The following is a 25,493-nucleotide window of genomic DNA, read 5'->3' as shown; positions in this document are numbered from 1 at the left end:
TGCAGTCCGGATTAGTGATGGGCAGCTTGTATTTTTCCAAAGTGTAACTTACACTTAAATTTCATGTAATTTTCTGTGAGTTTCTAATGGAAAATTTCGCTCATATTTATGTTAATATTTCTTCGTTTTCGTGTTTTTAGCGAATAGACGGATAGACGCGGCGGGGAGACTGCTATAAGTATAATATGTTTAGATAAAGAGTTTGTTAAAGAGCTGCCTGCTTTACTGTCTCAAAACTGTTCACAATTTTTTTTATCGGAATTAACAGCATGCCAAATAGAATAAAACGCCAAGACTCTTTAATGCTCAATAAAGACATTACGATTATCATGGTCTATTAGGATAACGAATAAGAAAGAGTAAAATGAAATTTCATGTATGAGAGATTGAAATTAAATATATTGAATATGCACATACCTACGAAGAAAACAAATAGCAGATATGCTTAAAAAATTAAAAGAAAGGAAAAACGGCGCAGCGTAACGTGGTCTTGAACTTCCGTCCATCGTATAATAACCGGGCACGATTACACATATTTTCGAATTTTCCGATCACAATCCGTCCTACTGCCGTCAGGAGTAGCGGAAAATTTGCATGAAAAAGTGAAATTTATACGGTAACAGTTCTATCAGAAACATTTCCTGTCAATTATGTAATTTTCAACAGTTGAAATATGTCACCGTTAAGGAAATATGTGAAATGTTTCAGAAATTGCCCATCGCTAGTCCGGATGGTTCACGATGAAACGCCGCACACGCTAATGGAGATGCCTAAGTTCAACCTCGCGTATCGGAACGTGGATCCGTGCAGTAATTATTGAATTCTGATTAATTAGAGCTCAATACCTACTAACTAACGGGGACCCGCGTTTCGGCATACGAACGGTTAACATCTGGAGTAGATGGCGCTATAGCATGAATAAATATTCGCTTTCCTTTAGACTTTCCAACTCTTTTAGAATCTCTGAATATAATTTATTTATTTGCCATCTTTCTTAAACCCCTTTTAACAAAATAAATGTATTCAATTGAATAACTCTTTGCTAGATATATATAACAGGGCCATCTAGCGACAGACTCGTAAACTAAAGCTGCGGGAATTCGAACAAAATAAAAACCAACGTTGTTCGTAGATACCTGTAATATTAACAATCGAGCCGTCTCCAAGTTCTTTATCAAGTAAAGGCCTATCGCGATACGAACAATCTAAATTCCGTTACCCAGTGCCGGATTAACCATTAAGCAAAATAAGCACTTGCTTAGGGCACCACGTGTAGGGGGGCACCAAAATCGTAGGAAAAAAAAACGCGCAGGCGGCGCAGGCTGCATCAGCATCGCAGTCGTAGTGTAGTACTTATGTACACGAAACTTTTTGATACGTGTGAAAGTATCCATCTAATAACGAAGGATCGTAAGAGAGTGAGGACACGTAAGTACATCTCCAACCTTACGCGGAGGCCATCAAAGCTCATGGCCAAAAAATCTTGCCATCGGGCTTGTGGCTAACCGATTTTCGCGACGTAGAATACCGATTTTGTAGCGTATTTTGCTCTCTTGTACACCAGATGTATCGGCCAGGCCGAGTTGCTGCAGAGCCGCGATCCTGCGACCTAATTGTCAAAGTGTAATAAAGGGCCCTGCGAAGGCCGAAAAACAAAAGCATCTTATCAAGTTGCGCTTTCGAGTTAAGCCAAAGGCCGAGCAGTAGGAGGACCGTGATTACATAGGTTCGATTTCAAGCCACTCTTTTACAGTTCGGCGTTAGGTCTTATGCGACGCCAGGCCTTCTACTTTATGCAAACTGGCTCACTTTCGCTTGGCCATGGATCCAAATCTATGCTGTCCTCTTTCGCAGCTGGGCTGCCTTGCTCACACCTCGCCATTGGTTGTAATATGATAACGCGCAGCGATCAGATGCTCCGGACGTCCAGCTATTCATACCTCGCCATTGGTCAAATTCAAGCCTTGTTTTCTTCCAGCTCGACCTTTGGCCCCATCTGTAAGCGCTGATTGAACGCTCCGCGCATTCAGCCTTAGACTTTGCCTTTAAAAACACCGATTTAAACATTCACTATTTAGGCCAATCAAATTAGATCCAAAAATAGCGTTTTGAGGAATTAATTCCCAGCAAGCTGGAAATTGTTTTAATACATTTATTTGGTCCTAAATGCGTGTAATCCGAGTTTTCTCTATCCCAGGAGGTGTGCATACATACATTTTGGGATCCTTAGGAGATATTTTTTTCCTTTGGATTGCCAAACCACTCGATTTAGAAGGAACCCACTATCAATTACAATAGGACTTGGTGGATCAGACACTGGTAGCTAAGAATGCGTTTTAGGATAATTAACATAATTTTACCAAAAATAAAAAATGACTACCTTTTTTTACAATTTACTACGAACACATATTAAGGTACCTTAAATCAATCAATATATTTTATTGCAAGAATATAGTTAAATTACATTTCGGATCCTCAGATATCAATTTTAATAATACTCGTAATTTGAGCAAATTTTCCGTCGGCCGTACCGTTTTCGATTTACAAGCAAAAAAAACTGAAAAAGAGGAAACATTTATGCACACCTCCTGGAATGGAGTAAACTCAGATTACACATATTTTTAGGTCGAAAAAATCTAATTGTTTTGGCCTAATTGTGACACATTATTATTTAAGAAAACGAGATTTAATCCCGTTTGATTAAGTTCTAAAATTACGACCAACGTCAAAATAATGATGTCGACTTTACACAGTTTTCTCCGAGACCATGGGGACAACGCCGTCCTTGAAACGTCTTCTGGTCAGACGTCATTTTGAAACTTACCCTATTAAGTCCCGTATTCATAAACAATAATTTGCTATTTAAGATATTTGTGGCCATTGGTACTGGTTCTGACAAGAACCAATGGCCAATGGCTAAGCCCCTACTGAAGCTCGGCCTTTGCCCTCACATGAATGGGCTTCGCAGGAAAGCTCTAGAGGTTGCAAAACCCTGTGCGGAGTACGGCCTATGTCTTACGTCTTCGCTTACACTTGGACAATGGTTGGCTTGGCCTCCGGACTTATGCGAAGCACGGTCTTCGAATTTGCTTACACTTGACCTTAGGTGGCGTCCATTAATCGCGTCATACGTTTTTGGCTTGTTTTAGACCCCCCCTCCCCCATGGTGATCTTTGGTGATATTTTCAGGACCCCCCCCCCCATCCAATATGACGTGTATTTTTTTCGATAACTAAAGAACAGTTTTCTAACAAATGAACCTAAGTACACGTGAAGGATTATTATTGACTATAATACAGTATAGCACAGATGAAAAAAAAATACACGTGATACGTGTCCATACCCCCCCGTCCCCTGTGGTGATCATTGGTGATTTTTTGCTGACCCCCTCCCCCCCCTATACAATATGACGCGATTAATGGACGCCCCCTTACCTACTCTTGGAACATTACTGCTGCAGTACTGTCAATTTCCGTGACAAAATGATGTGACGGATTGAAAATTGTATTCTCAGCAGTAATGCGGCAATCAACGTCACTCAATTTACCAATAAAATTCAATGTAATCTTGATGAGGGGGCACCATGGTCTAGAAATGCTTAGGGCACCAAAATGTCTTAATCCGGCACTGCCGTTACCTACCTCTCTATCGCTCTTGCATATTCGAGAGATAGAGTCAGACCAATATAAGTTGGAAGCGGTATTGATAGCCCAGGCGGTGCAAGTGTTATTTTGAACGTTAAACTTCTATGAAATTATTACTATAATTTAACAGTTTCACCTCCTGGCCTGTGAAAACCGCTGCCAACTTAGCTTGAAGCTTGACTCCTACACGTTTAACGTTTAAAATATGGAGTGTGTATACAGGGTGATTCATGAGACGTGAGCAGGACTAAGCATACACAATCAGTAAATGTTAATGAATCGTTCACCATCATATTTAAGTAAAATAGTCACGCTTTTTATCTGGTATTTAACTTTTTGTTATGGACAAATTTGATTATTTACAATCATGGACACCCTACAACACTTAATTAACAAAGATAAAACCTCTTTAACCGTTATGACAGCAGTTTGATTATGAAGAAAACAAAATGTCACACTTGCGTGAGATACGATTTTGCAAAAGTAACCAGACTCCGATGACATTCAATTTGTCACTTGTTATGGATAAAACAAAGAGGGTGACCATACATGGCGTAAATAAATCAAAACTTTCTTTATTGAACAGTAAAAAATTAAAGAACGTTAATCTCACAAATACTGGTACGAAACAGTTGCTTATAACTTACTGAATGCTCAAGCTTGATCCTGCTCACGTCTCCTGAATCACCCTGTATAGAGAAGTGACATCTCTTCTGAGTTTAATTATCGAAGTAGATGGCGCATTATGTCACCACGTTTTATGCGAAGTTTATTATTTTACTTTAAAAACTCTTTACTAGATATATAAAAGTGCCATCGAGAGGGTTTTTTATTTAAACTAGACAAAAATTGCAGGAAGTGAATTTTTGAATAAAATAAAATCCTTTATCATTTCGAATAATGCTGTAATATGAATTTATTACATCTCTAAATATCTTCAATAGGTATCAGTAAAGATACATTGATTGAGCAAGATGTGTAAAATCTAATACTATTTCGGGCTTCGAACTTGACAGGTAAACGAATGGCGCTGTACAGCTCCATACATTGCGGTAATAACTCAAATTGTCAAAAGTTGACGTTTGACAATTCAGTAACCGCAAAACATATGGCGAAGTACAGCGCCATCTGTTTTAGATGTCAAACACGTTTTTTTTCTTAGGCTTTACCTCTCTATTACAATCAATTCTCTTTGGTATCAGTATCCAGTATCAGTTTGGGAAACTATTTACGGCACCCGGATCGGTCCGCGTGGTCGCAGACATGCGTGTCCGGGTGGAAGTGCAGCCCGGCCGGACACTGCCGGCAGATGGGCGCCACGTGGCCCGGCGGGCAGTAGTAGAACAGGTCGCAGGCGTCCGGGTGCGGGTGCAAGCCGTCACTGGACGGGAACGGACAGCTTACGGGGGTGACGGACATGGTCTTGCATTTCTCGGGTATATCGCTATAACATAAACCGTTTTCCTAAATTTGCAGAAAAACTTTAGTGCCTATAAATTAATTCTGCGCAAAACTCTTTTTACCGACATGGTGATTAAAAAAAGAAGACCGACAATGTCCGCATGAAATCGCGTTTTTTTCAATATTTCGCACCAGCTATTGATCGAAAGTCTCGGTTCTATCCATTTTGTATTTTGTTCGACGGACCTCTGGTCAATTTAACTAAACTTACGTTCAATAGATGGCGTTGCAAACCCAAAACCAGAGTTCTAAACGCCTACCAGTGACGCCTTCAGCGGTGGCATCATGGTGCCATTTTTATCACTTGTCACTATGCACGTCATTTTCGCGCTTACATACTTGTTAGAACGTGACAGGCATGGTGACAAATGATAAAGAGCCCACCATATTAGCCCTGCAGGAAAAGCTAAATATTAGCGATACCATAGTACAAAGTGTACTATGGCGATACGCTAATAGACATGATAAGTATTCTTGTTCTAGCTGCAGTTTTAAGGTATTATGGAACCGGAGTCGCCTTTAAAAAGCTTACCCCTCTGTCGAAAACCTCGCCCAATGGTCATATTATTGTATGGACCGACGATTATATTTTGACATTTGACTTGCCCCTCCCCCGCAAAAATCAGCAGACCGTTTTGTACAGAAAATTACAGACAAGGCGTCTCCAGTTGTTAAATCCTCCAAGTATGGGCCACTAGTTGCCAAATACTCGCCACTCGACTAAATTACTAAATTTTTTTTTTTTTTTTTTTATTAACACAAAAAAATTTATACATTTTCAAGATAATTCCAGCGAACAAAGCCTCCTAGGGCTTAACTGCCGCTGTAATCGCTCTTACACTCTATAATATTATATAAGTAGGTTTATTATTTACATTTAAAAACCATGGAGTGTTTCATATCACGAAGTCGGCAATCTTGATCCCTATTCTAAGGTGTTAGGATCTCGGTTCCGCTTATACCCGCCTTCGTGAAATGAGATATTCTTATAAGTGTGACATACATTTAATTATCTTACCTAAGATATGCGGCTTTCAATATTTGTTTACATTTATGTGGGTTGTTACTAATGTTATTATAAGTTACTTCGGATAATTCGTTGAGGATATGTGGTAGCAAATATTCCCATCGTCGTTTTCCATATGCATTGGCACACTTTGGTAATACGAATCGAGGCAAGTATGATAACTTTCGTAAATGTTGCGGCCTACGGTATTTATTTAAACTTCCTAGGTTTACAATCTCATCATTGATTATTGCTATATCGGTTTTCTTGTGTATACTAATGACTTTACAATATTGTAATAATTCTTCATGGTTGCCTATTTTATCTCTTACATTATTTGGAACTATCGTCTTTAATAAACTTATTTGTAATCTATATATTTTATTTATGTATGTTTTATAAGTTCTACCGTAACTACTTAGCCCATAGTCAATAACAGATTGTGCTAGTGCCAGATATAATATTCTGAGTATCTTGTACGGTATCTTAAATTTTAACACTACAAATTTTGCCATAAGTGCTCTTAGTTTGTTACATACGTAGTTTATATGTGGCCCCCAATTAAAGTGATTATCAATGATTAATCCGAGGTACGTGTGTTCAGTGACTATTTCTAATGATTCACAGTTACATGGACCTGTTATATTGTTAGAATTTTTGTTATGGAAGCATTGATGTCTGTGCGCTCTAATTACCGGATTAGATTTTTTGGGCATATAGTTTGAATGAATGTTCATTAATTTCGTTTTTGAGTAATTCAGGACGAGACCCACGTCGTGGGCCCATTTACAAAGGAGGTCAAAGTTATTTTGCATAAGGCATCTGGCCTTCTCCATGTCCCTGTCCGCCACTAGGAGGCAGGTGTCATCTGCGAATTGGTATACCGATCCTTTTTAGGGTTCCGTAGCCAAATGGCATAAAACGGAACCCTTATAGTTTCGCCATGTCCGTCTGTCTGTCTGTCTGTCTGTCTGTCTGTCTGTCTGTCCGAGGCTTTGCTCCGTGGTCGTTAGTGCTAGAAAGCTGAAATTTGGCATGGATATATAAATCAATAAAGCCGACAAAGTCGTACAATAAAATCTAAAAATTTAATTTTTTTTAGGGTACCTCCCCTACACGTAAAGTGGGGGTGAATTTTTTTTTTCGCTTTTACCCTTGAGTGTGGGGTATCGTTGGAAAGGTCTTTCAAAACTAATAGGGGTTTTCAAGAAACATTTTTTGATAAAGTGAATATATTCGGAGATAATCGCTCCGAAAGAAAAAAAAAATGTGTCCCCCCCCCTCTAACTTTTGAACCATAGGTCCAAAAAATATGAAAAAAATCGTGGAAGTAGAGCTTAAGAAAGACATTAAATGAAAACTATAGCGGCCATGATCAGTTTAGCTGTTTTTGAGTTATCGCAAAAAGTTTTACCTTCATAGTAAAAAGACTTACTTTAATTAGGTACAGATTATGCAAATTTGCCTATTTGTTTAACTCGGGTGAAAAAAACCATTTACTACACTTTAAGCTCCAGTTTAGCTTATTGTGACGGAAGAGTAACTACGGAACCCTACACTGAGCGTGGCCCGACATGCTCTTGGCCGGTTATTTAAATATATTACACATGTCGTTTACATACAATAAATATTCGGTTGGAGCAAAAATCGAGCCTTGTGCTGTGCCTTCCTCGGTTGGAATTAGATCACTTAATATATTGTTTACTTTTACTGTAGTGTAACGGTTATGGTGGTAATTTTTGAAAAAATCAAGTAGGGGGCCCTGTATACCACTACCCTGAAGTTTTGAGTAAAGTGTATCATACCGGAGAGTTTCAAATGCCTTACTAAAGTCAATAAAAATGGCTAATACATACTTTTTATCATTTAGATGCTGATTAATCTCGTTAGTAAATTTACTTAATAATTGTGACGTATTTCTTTTCCTTTGAAAACCGTATTGTTTGTTGTGTATAATGTTGTTTTTAGTAAGGTATCCGTTAATCTCGGCACCCAGGTACTTTTCAATCACTTTATCGATACATGATAGTAGCGTGATGGGTCTATAGTTGTCTATGTCGCTGTATGATCCCTTTTTATGAATGGGTCTTATAGTTCCTATTTTTAGTTCGTCTGGGTAGTATGAATATTTTATACACGCGTTTATTAGGTGAGTAATGATCGGCGTGATTTGTGAGTTAACGTATTTAATGTCTGCTGGGCGAATACCATCAATACCTGGGCTTTTTCTATCATTCAGCTGTCTAATTATGGAGTCTATTCTTTCCTCCTTTGCCTTCGGCAAACGCATGGACAACTTTGGGACATTAGCATATGACCGTTCGTCCAATAATGCATGATTACAATTGCTACATATTTTCTTTACGTTATCACGAAATCCTCTGGCAAAGTTGTTAGCAATTTCTTCCGGCGTTTTATTTTTGAAAGCGGTGGTTATAATATCATCGACAGATTTAGAAATTCTACCACATAATCTATTAACTATTGCCCATACCTTTCTCGAGTTTCGAAAATTAAGTGTGATTTCGTTTTTTACGTAGTTATTTTTTAAGATATTTAAATAAGAACTCGTTTTATTTCTATATTTATTGTAAATGAGTCTATTGTTAGCATTACTTTTGTCTTTATACCATATTTTAAACAATTCGTCCCGCCGTTTGCACATCGTTATCGCTTTTTTATTAATCCAATTACATGTTTTCCTTTTACTCTGATTTATCTTCATTTTGTATTGACTTTTATCATATACACTGTTAAATTTACTGATTACAAAGTTTAAAATCTCTTCTGGTTTATTATAAGATAGACCTTGGCTCCAGTCAGTAGCGGCTAATTCATTTTGAACCTTCTTGTTATCAAGTTTACGGACGAGATTCAACGTCGTGCATTCGGGCTTGTTATCTATGAACGCACAGCATGTGACGAAGTGGTCGGCGAGCGCATTGTTTATCACAGCTGTTTTTATAACTCGTTCAGTCCGCGCCGGCACACTTGATGCATTACGTATGAAAATATGGTCAATACACGACTTAGTAATACTGTTGTTTACCATTGCTATTCGCGTATATTGACTGATGCCACTGTCTAAACTTTTTTCACATAACATATTCATATACTCAGATACCCTATTGTTATTGTAATCTCTTAAATTAATATTCATGTCACCTATAAGTATATAATTGTTTCGTATGCTTGATTTTGTTAGTAGAAATTCGAACTAGCGTTAGTGTAGGCAAGCGGGTGACTGCCCACCCGGGGTCTCGTGCAACAACCTGGAGCCTATTAATTGCATATTACATATGGACCCGGGTATGTCCTTAAACTACGTCCAAAATAGAGGTATGGGCATGTGACTGTCATCTCGCTTTGTGTGGTAGGGCACAGCACAGCGGATGTCATTCCAGAGCTAGAGCAGAGTCCAACTGGGAAAGTACCTACACCTTAAAGAAAACCGCAGCCAAACAGCTAAAATAACTCTACTCAGTGTTGTGTTCCTGCCGGTGAGTAAGGTTGCTAGAGCTCAGCAAGGGTGCGGGCTGTTAGGGTAGGCAACGCGCATGTAACACTTATGGAGTTGCAGGCGTCCATAGGCTACGGAGCCTGCTTACCATCAGGCGGGCCGTATGCTAGTTTTCCACCGATGTAGTATAAATAAAATACATATAATATTATTATGCAATTAATAGGCCCCAGGCCGCGTAGCCAACGTGCCAATTGTTAACGCTCTATAGCGTAAATATTCCTCGCATTGGTGTAGTGAAATTTTTTGTGTTTCACACGTAAGCAAAAATTGTGTAACCCTAGTGCCTTGAAACCCTCTCAACGCTCAAGATTCCAATGTATGTACAAAAACTTGTACACAGGGTCATATAAAGGTTAACCCTTTAACCAGCTGACGCCTAGACAATCTGGCAAACTTTTCAGTAAGTACTAATAACAAGAAATAGTTATTTGTTTTACAAGGGGGCAAAGTTGTTTGACCACTCGTGCTAATATTGATACCCGAGCAAGCGAGATTCCAAAATTGAACCACGAGCAGAGCGAGTGGTTCGAGAAGTGGAATCTCGAGCGTTGCGAGGGTTTCAAGGCACGAGGGTTAAAACAAACTGCCTCAGAGTGAAACAACATTTTTCCACCACACCAACGCAAGGAAAATAATAACTATGAAATAGCAAAAAAAAAAAGAAAAAAAATCCAAATGAACGTAATTAAATATTTATCATCCCAAAATCATCATTTGAAAGTCAATTCTACCAGCTAACAAGGAAACGATTCAAAATTTGCATCTGATTACTTTGCCCCACATGTGGATAAAATGCAGCTTGATTGTTCAAAAACTAATTAGAAGTTTTTGAACAATCAAGAGGGCTTTTACCAGTTGGTGTGGTGAAAAATTATATACTCATCCCTTTTTGGGTGCTAGTAGCGTTAGACAAAGACAGTATGATTAGTATAGACGGCCAAACTATAACTATTTCTTAGGTTTGTTATTCTGTACTTTATTATACTTGGAGATGGATACTTACTTCTCGAATTCCTCAGCGTAGCTTGCAGCTCCCAGCAGAACCAAGCCCAGAATAAGTTTGCAGAACATTGTGGATATTTTACAATGACAGCAAAGGAAGGTGTTATCGTTATTTTATACGAAAACCTTAGATCTTTAAATCAGATAAATTTTAAGTGCCTCTTATAATTACAAGGAAAAGGTTTTAGCTAATGACTAATCACACGAGTGGCACTATACTTATCAAATTAAATAATCTGGAACGTTAACTAATGAGCATTAAAACAATTACGAACTCATTACGGTATATGATCTGATTTGCCTCATGACTGTAGATTTGCAATATTCAAAAATTTACAAACGCACGCTGTTATTTATGAAATTACGTAGTTACTATTATAGGAATGAGTAAGGGTTTTTGGAGTAATGTGAACAGCTCAATGAGGCCTTGGTCTGATATTGCAGTCATTTACGTGGGGCACAGTAACAAAATGGTATGGCCAGCAAAATCCTCATATTTTCTATGTTTATTATATGAACAAGCTATCTTAGAGCGCACAAATTATCCAACAGTCTGGTTCCTTCAATTCCTTAGACACACAAAGACGGGACTAAAAGTCAATTGTTTATTTACACATTCGTTTTATTTTGACATACATAATCGTATATCTCCAGAAGTTTGTTCATGTCCGAGACTTAATCTAAGAATTAAATTTCATTCCTACTCAATGGAAGAAACATCTAGGTTTGTATAAAATACATGATTCTGATTCCTTGTAAGATTACCAAAATTAAACATACAAAAGTACAACATTTCTGAAATGAGATCCCAATCAAACAACTGTCAGTGGAGGCGCTCTCGCGACCTCGCGCATTCACACAAACAAGCACGCAGCGAACGGCGGCAGCCCGCGGCCCTAAACTGTACGTTACTGGACTCCAATAAAAAAGGAAACAATTTAAATAAAGAAAATTGAATCTAGTCAATCTGCAATAATACTCAGTGAATCTATAATCCATTCTATATTATAATAAGTATGTAACGCCGTTCAAGCACGGCACTGTTACATGAGACATTTATCCTTAAAAAATCTTCTTAAAAAAGATTAATTTCTTATAATAATAATGTGGAATGGAATGAAGTGCCCCCGGCGCGGCAGCGGGGCACGGGGGGCACTCATGACCGGGCACTTAACCTGCAACAACCAACAACCAAGTCACTCATCGTCCACTAACGATCGGTCAGACCGAAGGTTTTTATTATCGGTCAGACCGTGCACACCGCACCTTAGTCGTTCTACGAGCACCGACACCCCGGGGGGTTCAGCTATCGCTAGCACCGAGGCTCGCGTCAGAGCTCTCAGACTTGTGCAACCTCATCATAATAAAAATCAAAGTTAACGGGTGAGAAAAACTACAAGTTAATAAGTATAGAGATACGGAGGGATTCTCACCTTACTATTGGACTGAGATGACTATTGGCAGGTACGCGAGTGTCGGGTTCAGTAGGGCTGGTGCCTCTGGTTGGCGCGGCCGCCGCCGCCGCCGCGCTGCTTGCCGCCCTGGTAGCCGGCTGTAACAGCACCCACGATATAGCTCCCGCTGCACACGCCCGGCCAAAGCTCGCGCACATGTCGCACGCACCACTGTTGGCGCACTACTTCAACACTAGACATTGACGATCTGTTCGAGCTTTTTTTTCTGTCTACTCTATTGCTATATGTAAATCTAACGTGCACTGTGACTAAGTTACTCTAAGAAAACCGAAGAAACAGATGAAAAGCTCCGTGTGCCGTCACTAGTCCGTGTAGTGATACTAGTGATCGAGGCCATGCAAAAAGCGAACTATCATATGATTGTATCAAAATAGACTTGTGTTAGAAAACGGTATTTTATTTAAATTATGAGACTATGCTACGGTACGTTATATGGAAGCCGGACAGACAAGACTACAACACAAACACGTATCTACTGGATGCCTTCAAGACTAGTGAAGAGTGGGAGATCAGTGAACGAATTAGTAGCGTACAAGCCGGTGGTGTAGTACTAGTAGGCAACAAACGGTCGGTGCATGAACTATGGGATCGGTGGATACCTTTCCCGCGCGGAGCCGTGCGCGCGCCGTAGCCGCCCTCGTACCCTCCGTACCCGCCGTAGTCTGCCCAACACAATGCCATTAGTGCTAGTGCCGCTCGACCCTACCATACTCACACTCGCTCTATTCGCACCGATTCCTTCCACTCCACTTGTCTAATACTCAAGAATAGTCTAGTTAGCTCGGTCTGACCTATCCCTGCGGTGTCTAGTTAGTGCTCCTAGTCGCTAGTCCAGTGTGCTGTTAGTATGAAGTTAGCCGATGAGTGGTGTTGGTGGCGCCGCGGGGGGTGCGGGAGGGACGGGGGTGATATATGGAAACACATTGAGAATTTTTGTAACAGTGCTTTATTAAAAGCTTCATCATATCTTTATCACTTTCACAATGTCTCTCCATATATTACCCCAATTCCCAGATGTAGCATGTGGCGAGAGTGTTAGGTAAAAACTAAATACCAAAAGAAAATAAAAACTCGAGCGACATTGCTACATATGTCAAAAGTGGTATTACAAATAAAACTTATAAAACATAAGGCGGGTAACATATGTACAGATAGTAACCCGATGAACGAGACGATGACAATGGTCCTCGGGTTTGCTACAAGCCTACACCTCACATACACCTCAAGCACGCGGACAGTATACACGGCGCCGAGACAGTGTGCCAACAGTGATGCTAATATTATCCTCCAACTAAACAGATATGCAAAATTAAAATGAATCGCAAACAAGTTATATGAAATGATGAATTCCTAAATACTCAAAAATATTAGATCAACCCATGGTTATATTCAGATATATACTGTCACCCCGACAACATTCAACTACACATTATCTCGATAGAATATTAAAAGTAAATAGTTATAATAGAAAAATAAATATTTTCTACACACTAACATATATAGCTAAAGTTCACGTGATGTCGATCGCTTCGAATCAAATGTAAGATATACATTACAAGGTAAATAGGCATCTCAAGGACGGAGTCGCCCCGCGTGCAACGTTAACCTAGCGCGCCCGGAGGCAGCCTTACTCTACATTTACATCCTAAGGATCAGGTAACATCAGTCGAGGTAATGTGTCGGTGAGCAGGCTAGCGGTGGGTCGCTAATAATCTAGTTCTGCTTGCCGCGTTTACCGTAATTGGGGTATCCGGAGTAATCGTAACCGCCGTAGCCCCCGTAGCCGTCGTAGCCGTAACCGCCGTAGCCGTAGCCGTCGTAGCCGCCGCCGTAGCCACCCTGGCCGTAGCCGTAGCCGCCGTAGCCCTGGTTGCCCCAGGCGCCCTGGCCGCCGTAGCCGCCGCGGCCGCCGCGCCCGCCGCGCGAGCCCCGCCCGCCGCGCCCGCCGCGCCCCGTCATGCCGCCGGGCCCGTCGGGCTTGGGCGTCGCCCTCTTCACGTCCACCTGGGGAATTACGTCAATAAGGAAAATGCCCACCTACTGCACAACGATAAACTCTTAATACATTACTGACTCAGGAATGTGGGTAAAAGCTTGCTTCAATGAAATTTCAGAAGCAGAACTGAATAAAATCATCATTTTAATATAAGTACATAAGAAAACCATTGAGACAAGCTGGAACCGAGTGTTCAAAACAAAAATAATTCTTACCTCCTTTCCACCGATGGTCTGTTTGGGAGTCTTGAGAAGTTCATTAACAACCTGCTCAGACTCAAAGGTGATGAAACAGAATCCTTTTCTTTGGTTCTTAGTCTTATCAAAAGGCATTTCCACTTCAATGATCTGAAAAAGAAAAGCTCATTTTACATCTGCATTTTGATCAGTTTCCCCAATATGTTTAATTGTTGTACTCAGTGGCCCGGTTTTATCTTCAGTAGTTGTCTAGAATGTTTTTTTTTTTCTCACCAATTCCGGAGTTTTCATCACAATCAATAAATACTAAGATCAGTCTTTTAATATCAGTAGTTAATATTAAGGCCAGTTGCTATAAAATCAAAGAAGCAATGAACTTACCGTTCCAAAGTTGCCAAAGAAGCTCTTGATTTCATCATCTGAGATTTCACTACTGAGACCTCCAACAAAAATCTTTCCATGTCTCGCTTTCGCCTTCTTTGGGTCTACTTTCTTGTTGTTGATTGTGTGGTCTCCGGCAGCCATAACCTTGTCGATGGAATCAGGTGCCTTGAAAACGATGAAGGCAAAGCCTCGTGATCGGCCAGTGTTGGGGTCTGTCTTGACATTGATGCTATCAATCTCACCATATGCACTGAAGTGATCACGTAATTCCTCTGAAAATATAAAATAAATAGTAAGGAATCATCCAAAGTTGAGTAGCTGGCATACTCAAGTATTTATATAACTCAGGAATGTGGGTAAAGTTTTCTTCAATGACATATCAGAAGCAGAACTGAATGAGATCATCATTTTAAATTTAGAATAATATCATATGAATGAAAATGAAAGATGCTTACTGTCTGTGGTTTCCCAGCTCAATCCTCCAACAAACAGTTTTCTGTGAAGATTAAAATAGCATTAAAAACACGAAACTGACATCAAGAGTTATTGTCTCGATTCAGAAACTGACTTATTATTAAACATTAAAGTTTAGAATTAAAACTAATGCAGTACTTGTTTACAGTACTTTACAGCTACTATTTTTGTTCAAAAAACAAACTCCAAGCACTGCAGCAAAACAAATTGTGAACCTGTAAGTTAAAATTAGGAATCTGGAAATTTAACATTATGACAACAAAAAAATGAAACAAGATGTTACAGTGATATCGCAAGATTTGAAATTGGCAAGAGAGAACGAGGCCCAAAGTTAAGTGGCCAGATCAATCTAGTCAGTTTGGTCGTGTTTTACTTTAGTGTGAGCCCAGCAGCAATGTAAATACCATCGTTTCCTCGGCGACAGCTGCGGCGGCGACGCAGGCTCACACCTGCAGAGAGACAGAGCGTTAGTCGCGCCCCAAACTGACCGCGGGCGCCGCCGGTCCGGGCCTACCCGCCGGCGACGCCCGAGCTAGCACCGATTTAAAATCTTGCAAGTACCCGACCGTTCCGCGACTATTAGTAACAGCTCGACACAAATTACACGACCAACCGCATATACAATTACCATTTTCATAGCCGACGGACAAATCGATAACAAGAAACCGGTGCCGGGTGCAAGCGACGCGCAAATGCGACGCCATTTTACTCACGCGCCTTGCCTTCCGAGATAATGGACATTCTGACAAAAGTAGTCTGAAACTTACTTCCAATGAAAACTATGACATCTAGGAATAAATTTACATTGCGAAGATCGAACTGTAAGGATAAAAACGCAAAATTTTGAAAACGTAAAGAGGATTACAATGGATTCGAATGAAGCCGGGATCGACGCCATTGCGGCGGGCAAAGATCGTATACTGAAAGGAATATTATAAAGCTAATTTATACTTTACTTTTACCGCTGCTACTAAAAATGTATAGTAATGTACAAACAGAACACAGTAAAATTACAAATAAGCCGGTGTAAAGTAAAAATCAATATACCTGTCGTCATCGCGTCCCGGGGCTTCGCTACCATTATCTTGTTGTCCGTTATCACCTCCACCGTTCTCTGCATTTCCATTTAATTGATTATCGGTCACGTCTTGTGCAAAATTGTCGTTATTGGCCATGACTTAAGTTTTAGCTAACTGCTAAATTAACGATAAACTAAAAACTAAGGTCCGTACACGACCTTCAACACTGAATGCCAAATGCAGAAGAAAGAAAGGAAATGCGTGATGAGTCGGCGCGAAACGGTTTGTTATGTTGGTAATGACCAAAGAGACGCGCTTTTTTTTGCAATGATTCATCCCTACCACTTGAACAACCAATCAGAGGCGAGAATAAATAACTGTTGTTGGCAGGTCAATGGCATCTTGGCCAGCGAAGACAGAGATAGAATAAGAAATTATGCATGAACAAATGAGATAGAAGCAAACGCTATGAAATCAATAACCTTACCAACATAACAAAATATTTACCGCGTTCTTACGGAAGTCCAGTTCAGAAACTGATTACATCTATAATTTTCTAAATTGAAAAGTTGTATAGAATTAAAAATAATTGTAATAAATACTTGCTCTCGGTAATAAATAACTAATTCCAATGTAAAATTACCTATTTTATACAATTGCTAATTTGTTTGAGGCTTACCAAGCGTCAGAGACGCAGGGTGGAATTGGAATGAGGTAGCAATATCGCTTGCTCCCTCTAACGCATAACTGCGTGCGCCTACCAGGGGCCTACCGCGAAAATCGAAATTCGCAAATTCGGGGATCTTTGTCTTTAACTCTCACTAATATGTAATTAATTAGAGTGAAAGAGAAAAATGCCCGCAATTGACGAACTTCGATTTTCGCGGTTATAGCCCCAGCGCCGTCCTTCGCAGTCTGCTGCCCCGGGGCCATGTCCCCCTTGGCCCTAAGGAGGTTTATACGCCCCTCTGGCCCCTGCATATTCACACGAAGGCGGTTTTTAAGCGCAGCGCTTTTTGATCGAGCATTATTGGATTATCGACGTAGAGTTAAGCGTTGGGCGTTAATCTAATTGAGCATTTGGAACTTCGTGATTCTGTCTGACCAAAAAATACAATTGTCCCGTCTGGACTGGACTTAACATGCGTGACAAGCCTCGGTAAGCCTCAAGGGATGCAGCTATGCGGTGGAATGAGATAGCAATATCGCTTGCTCCCTTTACCGCATTACTGCGTTCCTGACGCTTGCCATACATGTAAACTTCCATAATGTACTTAAACCTTAATGCCTGGTTTACATGTGCAATCAAGGAATGTACTATTATATATATATTTTTTACTTTTTCGCCTTCTCGCAGCACAAATGGCTATTATCAATAATTTTGATTAATTACGCCTCGCGCCAAAAATCTGACGGCTCATATGCTGCCTCCTACAGTTTATGCACGCTCCCTATAGGGACAAATACACATGTACATGTACATGTGTATCGTTCAGATTCAGGCCACAAGATGGCAGACCCTCCAACGCGCACGGTCCCTATAGAATACACGGGTATCCATATCCACTTGTATCATAGGAACGCTTTTGACGCGCGCGCGTTGTAAAAGTGCTCGTGCGAATGAGGCTTTAATAAAATCCTATCCTTAAGAGCCAATTACATCCACACTTCCCGATTTTGAGCCGATAATCGTTATCGTTTCTCGGAACTTTTTGCATGTGAACCATTTTTTTACATTTCAAATATTGTAAACGATGTGCTAATATTTGGTGAAACGGAAAAATATTCTTTGAATGAAATCGGATCTGGGCTACTATAACCGCGAAAATCGAAGTTCGTTAATTGCGGGCATTTTTCTCGCGCTCTAATTACATCTTAGCGAGAGTAAAAGAGAAAGATCCCCGCAATTTACAATTTTCGGTTTTCGCGGTAGGACCCCGTAGGACTCCTGGACCGCGGTAGGATGATAAAGTGTGGATGTAATTGGCACTTTACTGATATTAATGTCCTATATATTATACTACTCTTTTGATATAAAACAAGGTTTCAATTTGGCGCAATTATAGCGTTGAACAGATTTTATATTTAAAAAATCTCATCAATTTTCATTTCTTGTCCACATAAACTACTAAAATATAATTAAAAATTACAAGTAGTGAAATACGTGTAATGAATTATAACAAAAAAAAAACGTAGAATATTTTTTTATTCGTCCAACCTCCTCGTAAAAAAACATTCAATCTGGTATCATAGTAACAAAAAAAAAACATTTTTACTACAGCAACATCGGTTAAATTGACACCGAACGGTGAGGTAGGCTCTTTTTCTGTTTTCAGTCCTTATTTATCGTGAAAATTACTCGAATTTCGTGATATTCCGCCGCAGTGCACACCAGTTTAATGCCTAAAATTTGCTGAGGTAAGTTTTTATGTATGATAAGTCTAGGCATGGTACATATCAAAGGGATATTTTGACTGTCGGCAGATCCATGAAGGTTAATCTTTCATGGTATTTGAGCGATTCATCAGCTCCTGCCGAAGAAAAACCCTTCTTAGGTTGTATTCTTACCTTTTTTCCTAGTTAGTAACAACTTGGAAGGAAATTGAGGCTGTTGCAAACGTTGAGCAGTGTTAGTGGTCGCCATGCGTGCTTGACAATACATGGAGCAGTCAGTTGGCATTGGCAGCAGGCCGGGAGCGCTACGAGCGCTTGCCCGCTGCACTTGTCCACTGCTCCGATTTTCTTGTTTATTTGCGTCCCTGACACTTGCAACCTTTTTGTCTGTAGGTACAACATATGTCATTGTGCTGTTGAGTAAGTCAAGGATTTTGACGATTTGTTTACAAATGTAATGCAGTTCTACTGATAATGTAACAGATGTCAGATTACGGTCTATTACATTGTGTTAATGAAGTTATTGCTGCACTTGCAGAATTACAGGTTGTTTCAACAGGCCAAACTGCCACTGATGTGATGTAGTTCATTGTTCTCATGATATACCAATTATAGTTTACGAAGGTTTCAAGACTTTGGACGAAAAGAAGTGGAAACTGACATTTTGACTCATATACATACATCAGAGATAAATATCAAAGGCTGAGTCTTGGGAGTTTGTGTTGTCTGTTTCAGAAAACTTTTTAGTATGAAGTCATGAACTTTATTTTTTTGTACCATCATGCAATAAGAGCAATAATGTGATTTGAAGATTTGAAGGCTACTCAGAAGTTAGGAATAAGAACAATTCGGTTTTGTTTTATTGAATTGAATAGTGACCAATTAACATATTAGCATGCCCTTAAATAAACTGCATGCTTGTTAATTAAACTTATTACAGTATTATATTTCATACTCTTAGTGAACCATGTCAAAAAACCAGGACCATGCATTTAGTGTATAAAATATTTAAAAGGGGTTAAAATAAAGTATTAACTTTCTGACGCAGAACATTGAACAATGGTTGTTGCAGGTACCATGCAGAATTAAATTCACCTTTTGTCCTTTTTTTATGTGCAATAAAGTTTTAAATAATGAAAACACTTTGTGCCATCATAAAAATAAAGATTAAAATTACTTTTTTTTACTTTTTAGTCAAATAAACTCAGATTTGTAATTTGAGTTAACATCATACATTTTATTCAAATTATGGGTTCACTCATATTAAAACTTTATCTTTGCAGCTATGTTGTCATATCAAGACATGGGCTTCCTTCTATTTTCTTGGATAAAAAATTAAGTGTCAGATATAGGTCTGGTGTCACTAAGTTACTTGTAATTTTCCCTAAAAGAAGCATCAAATAAACATTATATTTTTTTGGATTACTGCATAAATCTAGTAATAAATGTTACATATTAGAAAAATAAAACACAATTGACAAGGAAAGGTACATAATTGATAGCAAAGGGTTGCAACCCCAGCATATACAGGGTAGGTACCTCAAAAATATGATGTGTCATATGGTAGCTATTGCTTATCACTAAAGTCAAGTGGAAAAACATTGTTTTTATTGTTATCAGTATTACCACTACCTGGCTTTAAAATGACTTTAAAGGGGGTATTCTACCAGCCAGACTGCAGCACTAGCACTTATCGTAAACCATAGAGTAACTTATACATACTGTGCCTTAAGTTTTCATAGATAATTTGTTACTAATAAATATGTTATTGATGCATCCAGGCGTGCAAACAAAATCCTATCCTATCCTATCCTTAAATATAAAAGAGTGGTAGAAAGGCAGATAACGAATTATTGTGTTTCGCGGTATAGGGAGCGTGCATGAACTGTAGGAGGCAGCACAGGAGCTGTCAGACTTTTGGCGCGAGGTGTAAATGTGATGTTTATTGTTCCGATGTAGCCCACAAGATGGCAGAACCTACTATGCACAAGAATACACGTGACGTGTAAATGTACATGTTTATGGTTCCGATTCAAGCCACAAGATGGCAGACCCTCCAACATGCACGGTCCCTATTGTATATTGGTATTGTGATGTAAAATTTTGTACAAAGTTTGTACATAACATGGTTTTTAAATTTACTTCTGACGTTTGGATGATGCCGTTGTCCCCATGGTCTCGGAGTAGACTGGCTAAAGTAGACATCAACTTCTTCCAGTCTTCTCCAAGACCATGGGGACAATGGTGAGCCTGAAACGTCAGAGGTAAATTTAAAACTCAATACGCGATTAAGTCCCGTTCCTATAATTTAATAACATGGGTGATATTAGGATTGTAATATATAAAGTCTATCAGATTCTGCTGTGTCAGTTCTATTCTACTTACATAATTTTAGATTTTATTGCTTTTACTGCGCACAGTTCAGTCAACAACATTGCTAAGCAGCCGAGGTGTTCAAAATGAATATATATAACAACCTTTATTATTAAGAGTCCACAGCAAGCTCGCCCAAAACCTTCCCATAAAATCGGGAGTTTCATTCTCAATTTAAAACTACACGTTGGATGGTAATGAAACTTTGCACATACGAATTACGATGACGTGAAGTATATCTATGCCTGTAATTAGTTTATATAGCTCCAGCTTATAAAACAAACTAGAACAAAAACAAGTTTTGTATGAAAAACTTAAATTTACTGTATTTTTCAAGTATTGTGTCTAAAGCTACATAAACTAATTACAATTACAGGCATAGATATACCTTATCCTATTGTATGTTAAGACGACCTGTCTGGCCTCGTTGGTAGTGACCCTGCCTATGAAGCCGATGGTCCCGGGTTCAAATCCCGGTAAGGGCATGTATTCGTGTGATGAGCATGGATATTTGTCCCTGAGTCATGGGTGTTTTCTATGTATTTAAGTATTTATAAATAATTATATATTATATATATCGTTGTCTAAGTACCCTCAACACAAGCCTTATTGAGCTTACTGTGGGACTTAGTCAATTTGTGTAATAATGTCCTATAATATTTATAATATTTATATTTATTTATTTATGTACAAAGTTTCAGAGCAAAATAGCTAGTCGTTTTAAAATGAGAGTGAGCTAAAAGCCTTAAGTAGCTATTAATCATTTGTCTTAATCTGTAATTCTGAGTTAAGGTAGAAGTACTAGTGCTCGACGCTGCACTAGTACTCGACATGGGCACTTTATGTCAAAGTGACAAGGATTAAGTTCGAATACAGAAAAATCTTTGTTGTTCAAATTTAACCTATATTTCCATGAAATAAAGTGCCCATGTCGGTGACTAGTGTAGCGTCGAGCACTAGTACTTCTACCTTATGTATTAGTAAGAAAAGTAAAGTTTAAGGAAAATCTCGCGTAGTTTTATATGCTCCATACATTATAAACTGAAAATAGATGCCATACACTAAAGAAAAATTGACCAAGCACTCCAGTGGCGGAGTCCGGATTAGAACAGCTCAGCTTACTTGGCTAACACCCTGAACCTCTAGGCTACGAGGGGGTAGCCTAGAGGTTCAGGGTGTTGACGGTACCCATTCCAATTTCTCGAGTATATGCACAAAGTATAAACAAAAATCAAAGTTTTTATTTTTTCCTTAAGTTGTTCCATACAACACAAGCCTTCTTGGCTTACCATGGGACTTGGTCAATTCATGTATGAATGTCCCTATAATATTTATTTATTCAAACATGTATCGGTTGCAGGCTTACAGCAGAGGGCAGTGTCGGGTCTCGTGAACAAGAGCGATGGTAATGGAGGCGTCCCCGTCCCCCTCCCCGCAGAGCGTCGGCCGCGAGTTCGTCCGCCAGTACTACACGCTGCTGAACAAGGCGCCCACACACCTCCACAGGTTAGACTTTGACCTTTGTAAAAAAACACCCTGAATATTTCACAAAGCGTTCATGCAAAGAAAATATCAGATCACATTATAAGTACAATATGGTACTTCCGAGAACTAGCACCTCAATATATAAAAAAGTACGTTGCTATTAATGTCTTCAATCATCTGCCAAACGAAATAAAAAGCCTCCAAGGAAATACTTTTAAAAGATGCTTAAAAAACTTTTTAATAGACAAAGTTTTCTATAACGTAAAAGAATTTTATAACGATGTAAACCTAAATGTATATTAAAATATAGTTTAAGATAAAAATAATTGTATGCCCGAGAAGGGTAAAACTTGATACTCATCAAAAAATGTACCTAATAGTCAAATTCTTGTACCTACACAGTTTACACAATAAATATTTCTGATTTTGACCACCCTAACTTTGCACAAACTTGGCAGTAAGGCATACATATCCCTATAAATAAGATCTATACTTGACATAGCACTTGGCATGAAAACTTAGCCAGACTCAAGTTCATTACAAAGAAGTGTGGAAGTGGAAAATGTATCACATCTCCGAGAGATCTCCCCAAGCTCCTACTCGCCATCAAAGGTTGAATAGGATTCATTGAGGAGTTGGGCTGGCTGGACTAACCTATTCTCCTATCACGTAAAATAAGCGACTTGCGGAAACCAGCCGGTAATAAAATACGTGTAAAATACTGTAGTTTATTTTCATAGGGTGCGCAGATTCTGAGTAAAAGGCGAATTTCTAAAAGCTGAAACACATTTTTCAATATGGCGGCGGTTCCTCGAGGTCCCCAAACATCAGATGGTCTGGACATGTAAACAGAACCTTTTACTATCACGCATACCAAATTTAAATTCAAAACCGCTCTAGAGATTTCGACCTTTGTCCTAGTTCGATTGTGCTGATAACATCGAAATAAAATGAGTTTTTTGTCATAAATATATTTTTTTTTAACTAGCTTTTATTGCTGGTTGTACTTTTCTTTCAACAGGCAACTAAATACTCATTGAGACAATAAACACTGTAACAAACCCAATCACAATTATTTTGCGTTGCTTTATCACAGAGTTCCTATGGCCACCCCCTGTCTCCATCATCAGATCAGCTCGATGGTGCCATAATATTGCATTGTCACCCAACTTACATAATATGTTCATATGTGAAGTTTGAGCTCAAACGAGTAATGGTAAGTGGGTTCAATTTAGCTTGCAAGACCCAAATAAACATATTACCACATTGCAAGTTAAACAAAAACTTGTAGAATCACCACGTGCTACGGTTTTATTTTAAATTACCTGCTCCTTTCAATAGATCTTCCTGGAACATATTTTATTACTATAACAGCTAATTCATTGTTTTACTCGCGGCCTAAAAGTCCATGTCTTTGTGAAATTCTTTCTATTGTCCTCATTACTGAGAAACAAGTTCCCTAACTTAAATAATTGTAATTATAATTAAATAATTTGTTTTTATTCTAATGATACATTTCTAAAATTGGACAGATTTTTGACTGAAGTTGTAATAGGTACATTTAATGTAGTTAATTATCATAAATGGATCTACTTATCCTGTTAATCAGTCACTGAGGTTAATGGCTGAGCTATTAGCGTTTAAGCTAATTTAGCTGTTTAATACTTATGTTATGAGATGTACATTATAAAGACAACCCTAAGTGGCTTGATAATTAGTCCTGACTAAACCTAATAAGTACAGTCAAGTGTAAAAATATGGGTGTGTCTTATATATATCTTACTCAAAAATATGTCCCATAGCATCTTATTCCAGTGTAACAAGAGCGTAGTACCATATTTATGAGACGATTAATTCTATACTTATTTTTGCACTTGACTGTACTACAAATTACTATGCAAAAAATTGTAATAAAAGGTAAATTCAATTTTTACACAAATTGACTAAGTCCCACAGTGAGCTTAATAAGGCTTGTGTTGTGGGTACTCAGACAACTATACATATTACAATATATCAATATTTACATAGAATACACCCGTGACTCAGGGACAAATATCGGTGCTCATTATACGAATAAATGTTTGCTTCATAGGCAGGGTCACTATCACTACCCAATGGGCCAGACAGGTCGTCAAACAGGGCGTTCAATGTTTTTAAAGAACAATGCATGTAAAACTGACAACAAATATTAATATTTAACCGAATATTTGACGCTCCGATATTATTTATTAAATTAGTTGTTATTTAGTCAAATTATGCAATGTACAGCGTCGTGGTAATCTCTGGGAATCCCCGAGGAAGTAATCTGCGCCGAAGCTAGGCGTTTCGCGTTGATCATTGCCCGCGTCAGTCGCTATCTCTCAGTGAGTGGTGACTCAGAGTCATTGCTCCTGTTTTAATTCATGTTGCCTAAATCCGTATCATTGTTGACATTTTGAACTACTAATCGGTACACTTCAATGTGATGACTTGATGATGTTGACTGAGAAGATAATATATATGTAATACAATTATAAATGCTTGTTGCTAGGCCTACATGAATAAAGTATTTTTATTTGAACTTGAAACCTTTGTTAAACTTGTTTCTTTCTAACAAACAGAAATATCATAATGATGGATAGGGACAAACGACAATCAACAATTTGTTACATTTCGTAATGAATAACGCCATTAGTTTTAAGCAATAAATATCCGGAATTCAAAACTTAGAAATAACAAATTGAATATGTCAAATTTATAAATGCCGGGCATAATGCCAAATGGTATTTTTGAGCCCTCAATTAAAAGGTTAAATAGAGACATGGAAATAAAAATCGACCAATAGACGTTAGTTTTTCAAGAAATAAATTAAGTGTTTTATAAATATAAATAAAATATAAAAATAAAATAATTTTTTATTGGCATTAAGGTAATTTTAGTGATTGAAGACCCTGACTTCTGAGCTAGGTAAACACCTGTGTTACAGAAGTCAGTGTCCTCTCCCAAACATAATAGTAACTGTTAAGACTTTAACCATTTTCATTTTAGACTTAAAGTAGATAATTAAGGCTTGTTTTAATA

General features: G+C 38.6%; 3 protein-coding genes and 2 non-coding genes across 8 annotated transcripts in view; 1 reads left to right on the top strand and 4 right to left on the bottom strand.

The window, feature by feature from the left end:
- Positions 1-4,528: 4,528 nt before the first annotated feature.
- Positions 4,529-10,788, bottom strand: LOC133515720 (uncharacterized). Its single transcript, XM_061848277.1, has 2 exons — positions 10,638-10,788; positions 4,529-5,088 (listed from the first exon to the last, which is right to left on the bottom strand). Exons 1-2 carry the CDS (start codon positions 10,703-10,705, stop codon positions 4,869-4,871), a joined length of 288 nt encoding a protein of 95 aa, XP_061704261.1. The 5' UTR covers positions 10,706-10,788; the 3' UTR covers positions 4,529-4,868.
- Positions 10,789-11,227: 439 nt separating this feature from the next.
- On the bottom strand, positions 11,228-16,445 carry LOC133515719 (RNA-binding protein squid). Of its 2 annotated transcripts, XM_061848275.1 has the most exons (8): positions 16,210-16,445; positions 15,144-15,184; positions 14,686-14,960; positions 14,323-14,454; positions 13,848-14,115; positions 12,711-12,773; positions 12,070-12,188; positions 11,228-11,811 (listed from the first exon to the last, which is right to left on the bottom strand). In XM_061848275.1, the coding sequence occupies exons 1-7, from the start codon at positions 16,335-16,337 to the stop codon at positions 12,118-12,120; spliced, it is 978 nt and encodes a 325-aa protein (XP_061704259.1). In that variant the 5' UTR covers positions 16,338-16,445; the 3' UTR covers positions 11,228-11,811; positions 12,070-12,117. The 2 variants fall into 2 exon arrangements, with proteins under 2 accessions (XP_061704259.1, XP_061704260.1); XM_061848276.1 differs by lacking the exon at positions 12,711-12,773 and having other exon boundaries at positions 16,210-16,444.
- LOC133516716 (small nucleolar RNA snR61/Z1/Z11) lies at positions 14,183-14,255 on the bottom strand. Its single transcript, XR_009799272.1, has one exon. It is a non-coding gene; the product is annotated as a small nucleolar RNA snR61/Z1/Z11 (small nucleolar RNA).
- Positions 15,030-15,101, bottom strand: LOC133516715 (small nucleolar RNA snR61/Z1/Z11). Its single transcript, XR_009799271.1, has one exon. It is a non-coding gene; the product is annotated as a small nucleolar RNA snR61/Z1/Z11 (small nucleolar RNA).
- A 2,003-nt stretch (positions 16,446-18,448) lies between the features above and the next one.
- Positions 18,449-25,493, top strand: part of LOC133515718 (ras GTPase-activating protein-binding protein 1) — a 32,186-nt gene continuing 25,141 nt past the window's right edge. For 2 of the 3 annotated variants that reach the window (XM_061848274.1, XM_061848272.1), the window contains exons 1-2: positions 18,473-18,599; positions 22,309-22,454. In XM_061848274.1, the coding sequence (XP_061704258.1) occupies positions 22,351-22,454 (104 nt within the window). In that variant the 5' untranslated portion in view covers positions 18,473-18,599; positions 22,309-22,350. Of the gene's footprint in view, positions 18,600-22,308; positions 22,455-25,493 lie in introns of all 3 variants that reach the window. The other variant, XM_061848273.1, reaches the window with a different exon arrangement.

This window comes from Cydia pomonella, chromosome 3 (assembly GCF_033807575.1).
Source record: "Cydia pomonella isolate Wapato2018A chromosome 3, ilCydPomo1, whole genome shotgun sequence".
In the NCBI taxonomy this organism is placed as follows: Eukaryota; Metazoa; Arthropoda; class Insecta; order Lepidoptera; family Tortricidae; genus Cydia; species Cydia pomonella.
The sequence above is the reverse complement of the archived record's forward strand: the minus strand, read 5'-3'. Positions and strand labels throughout refer to the sequence as shown.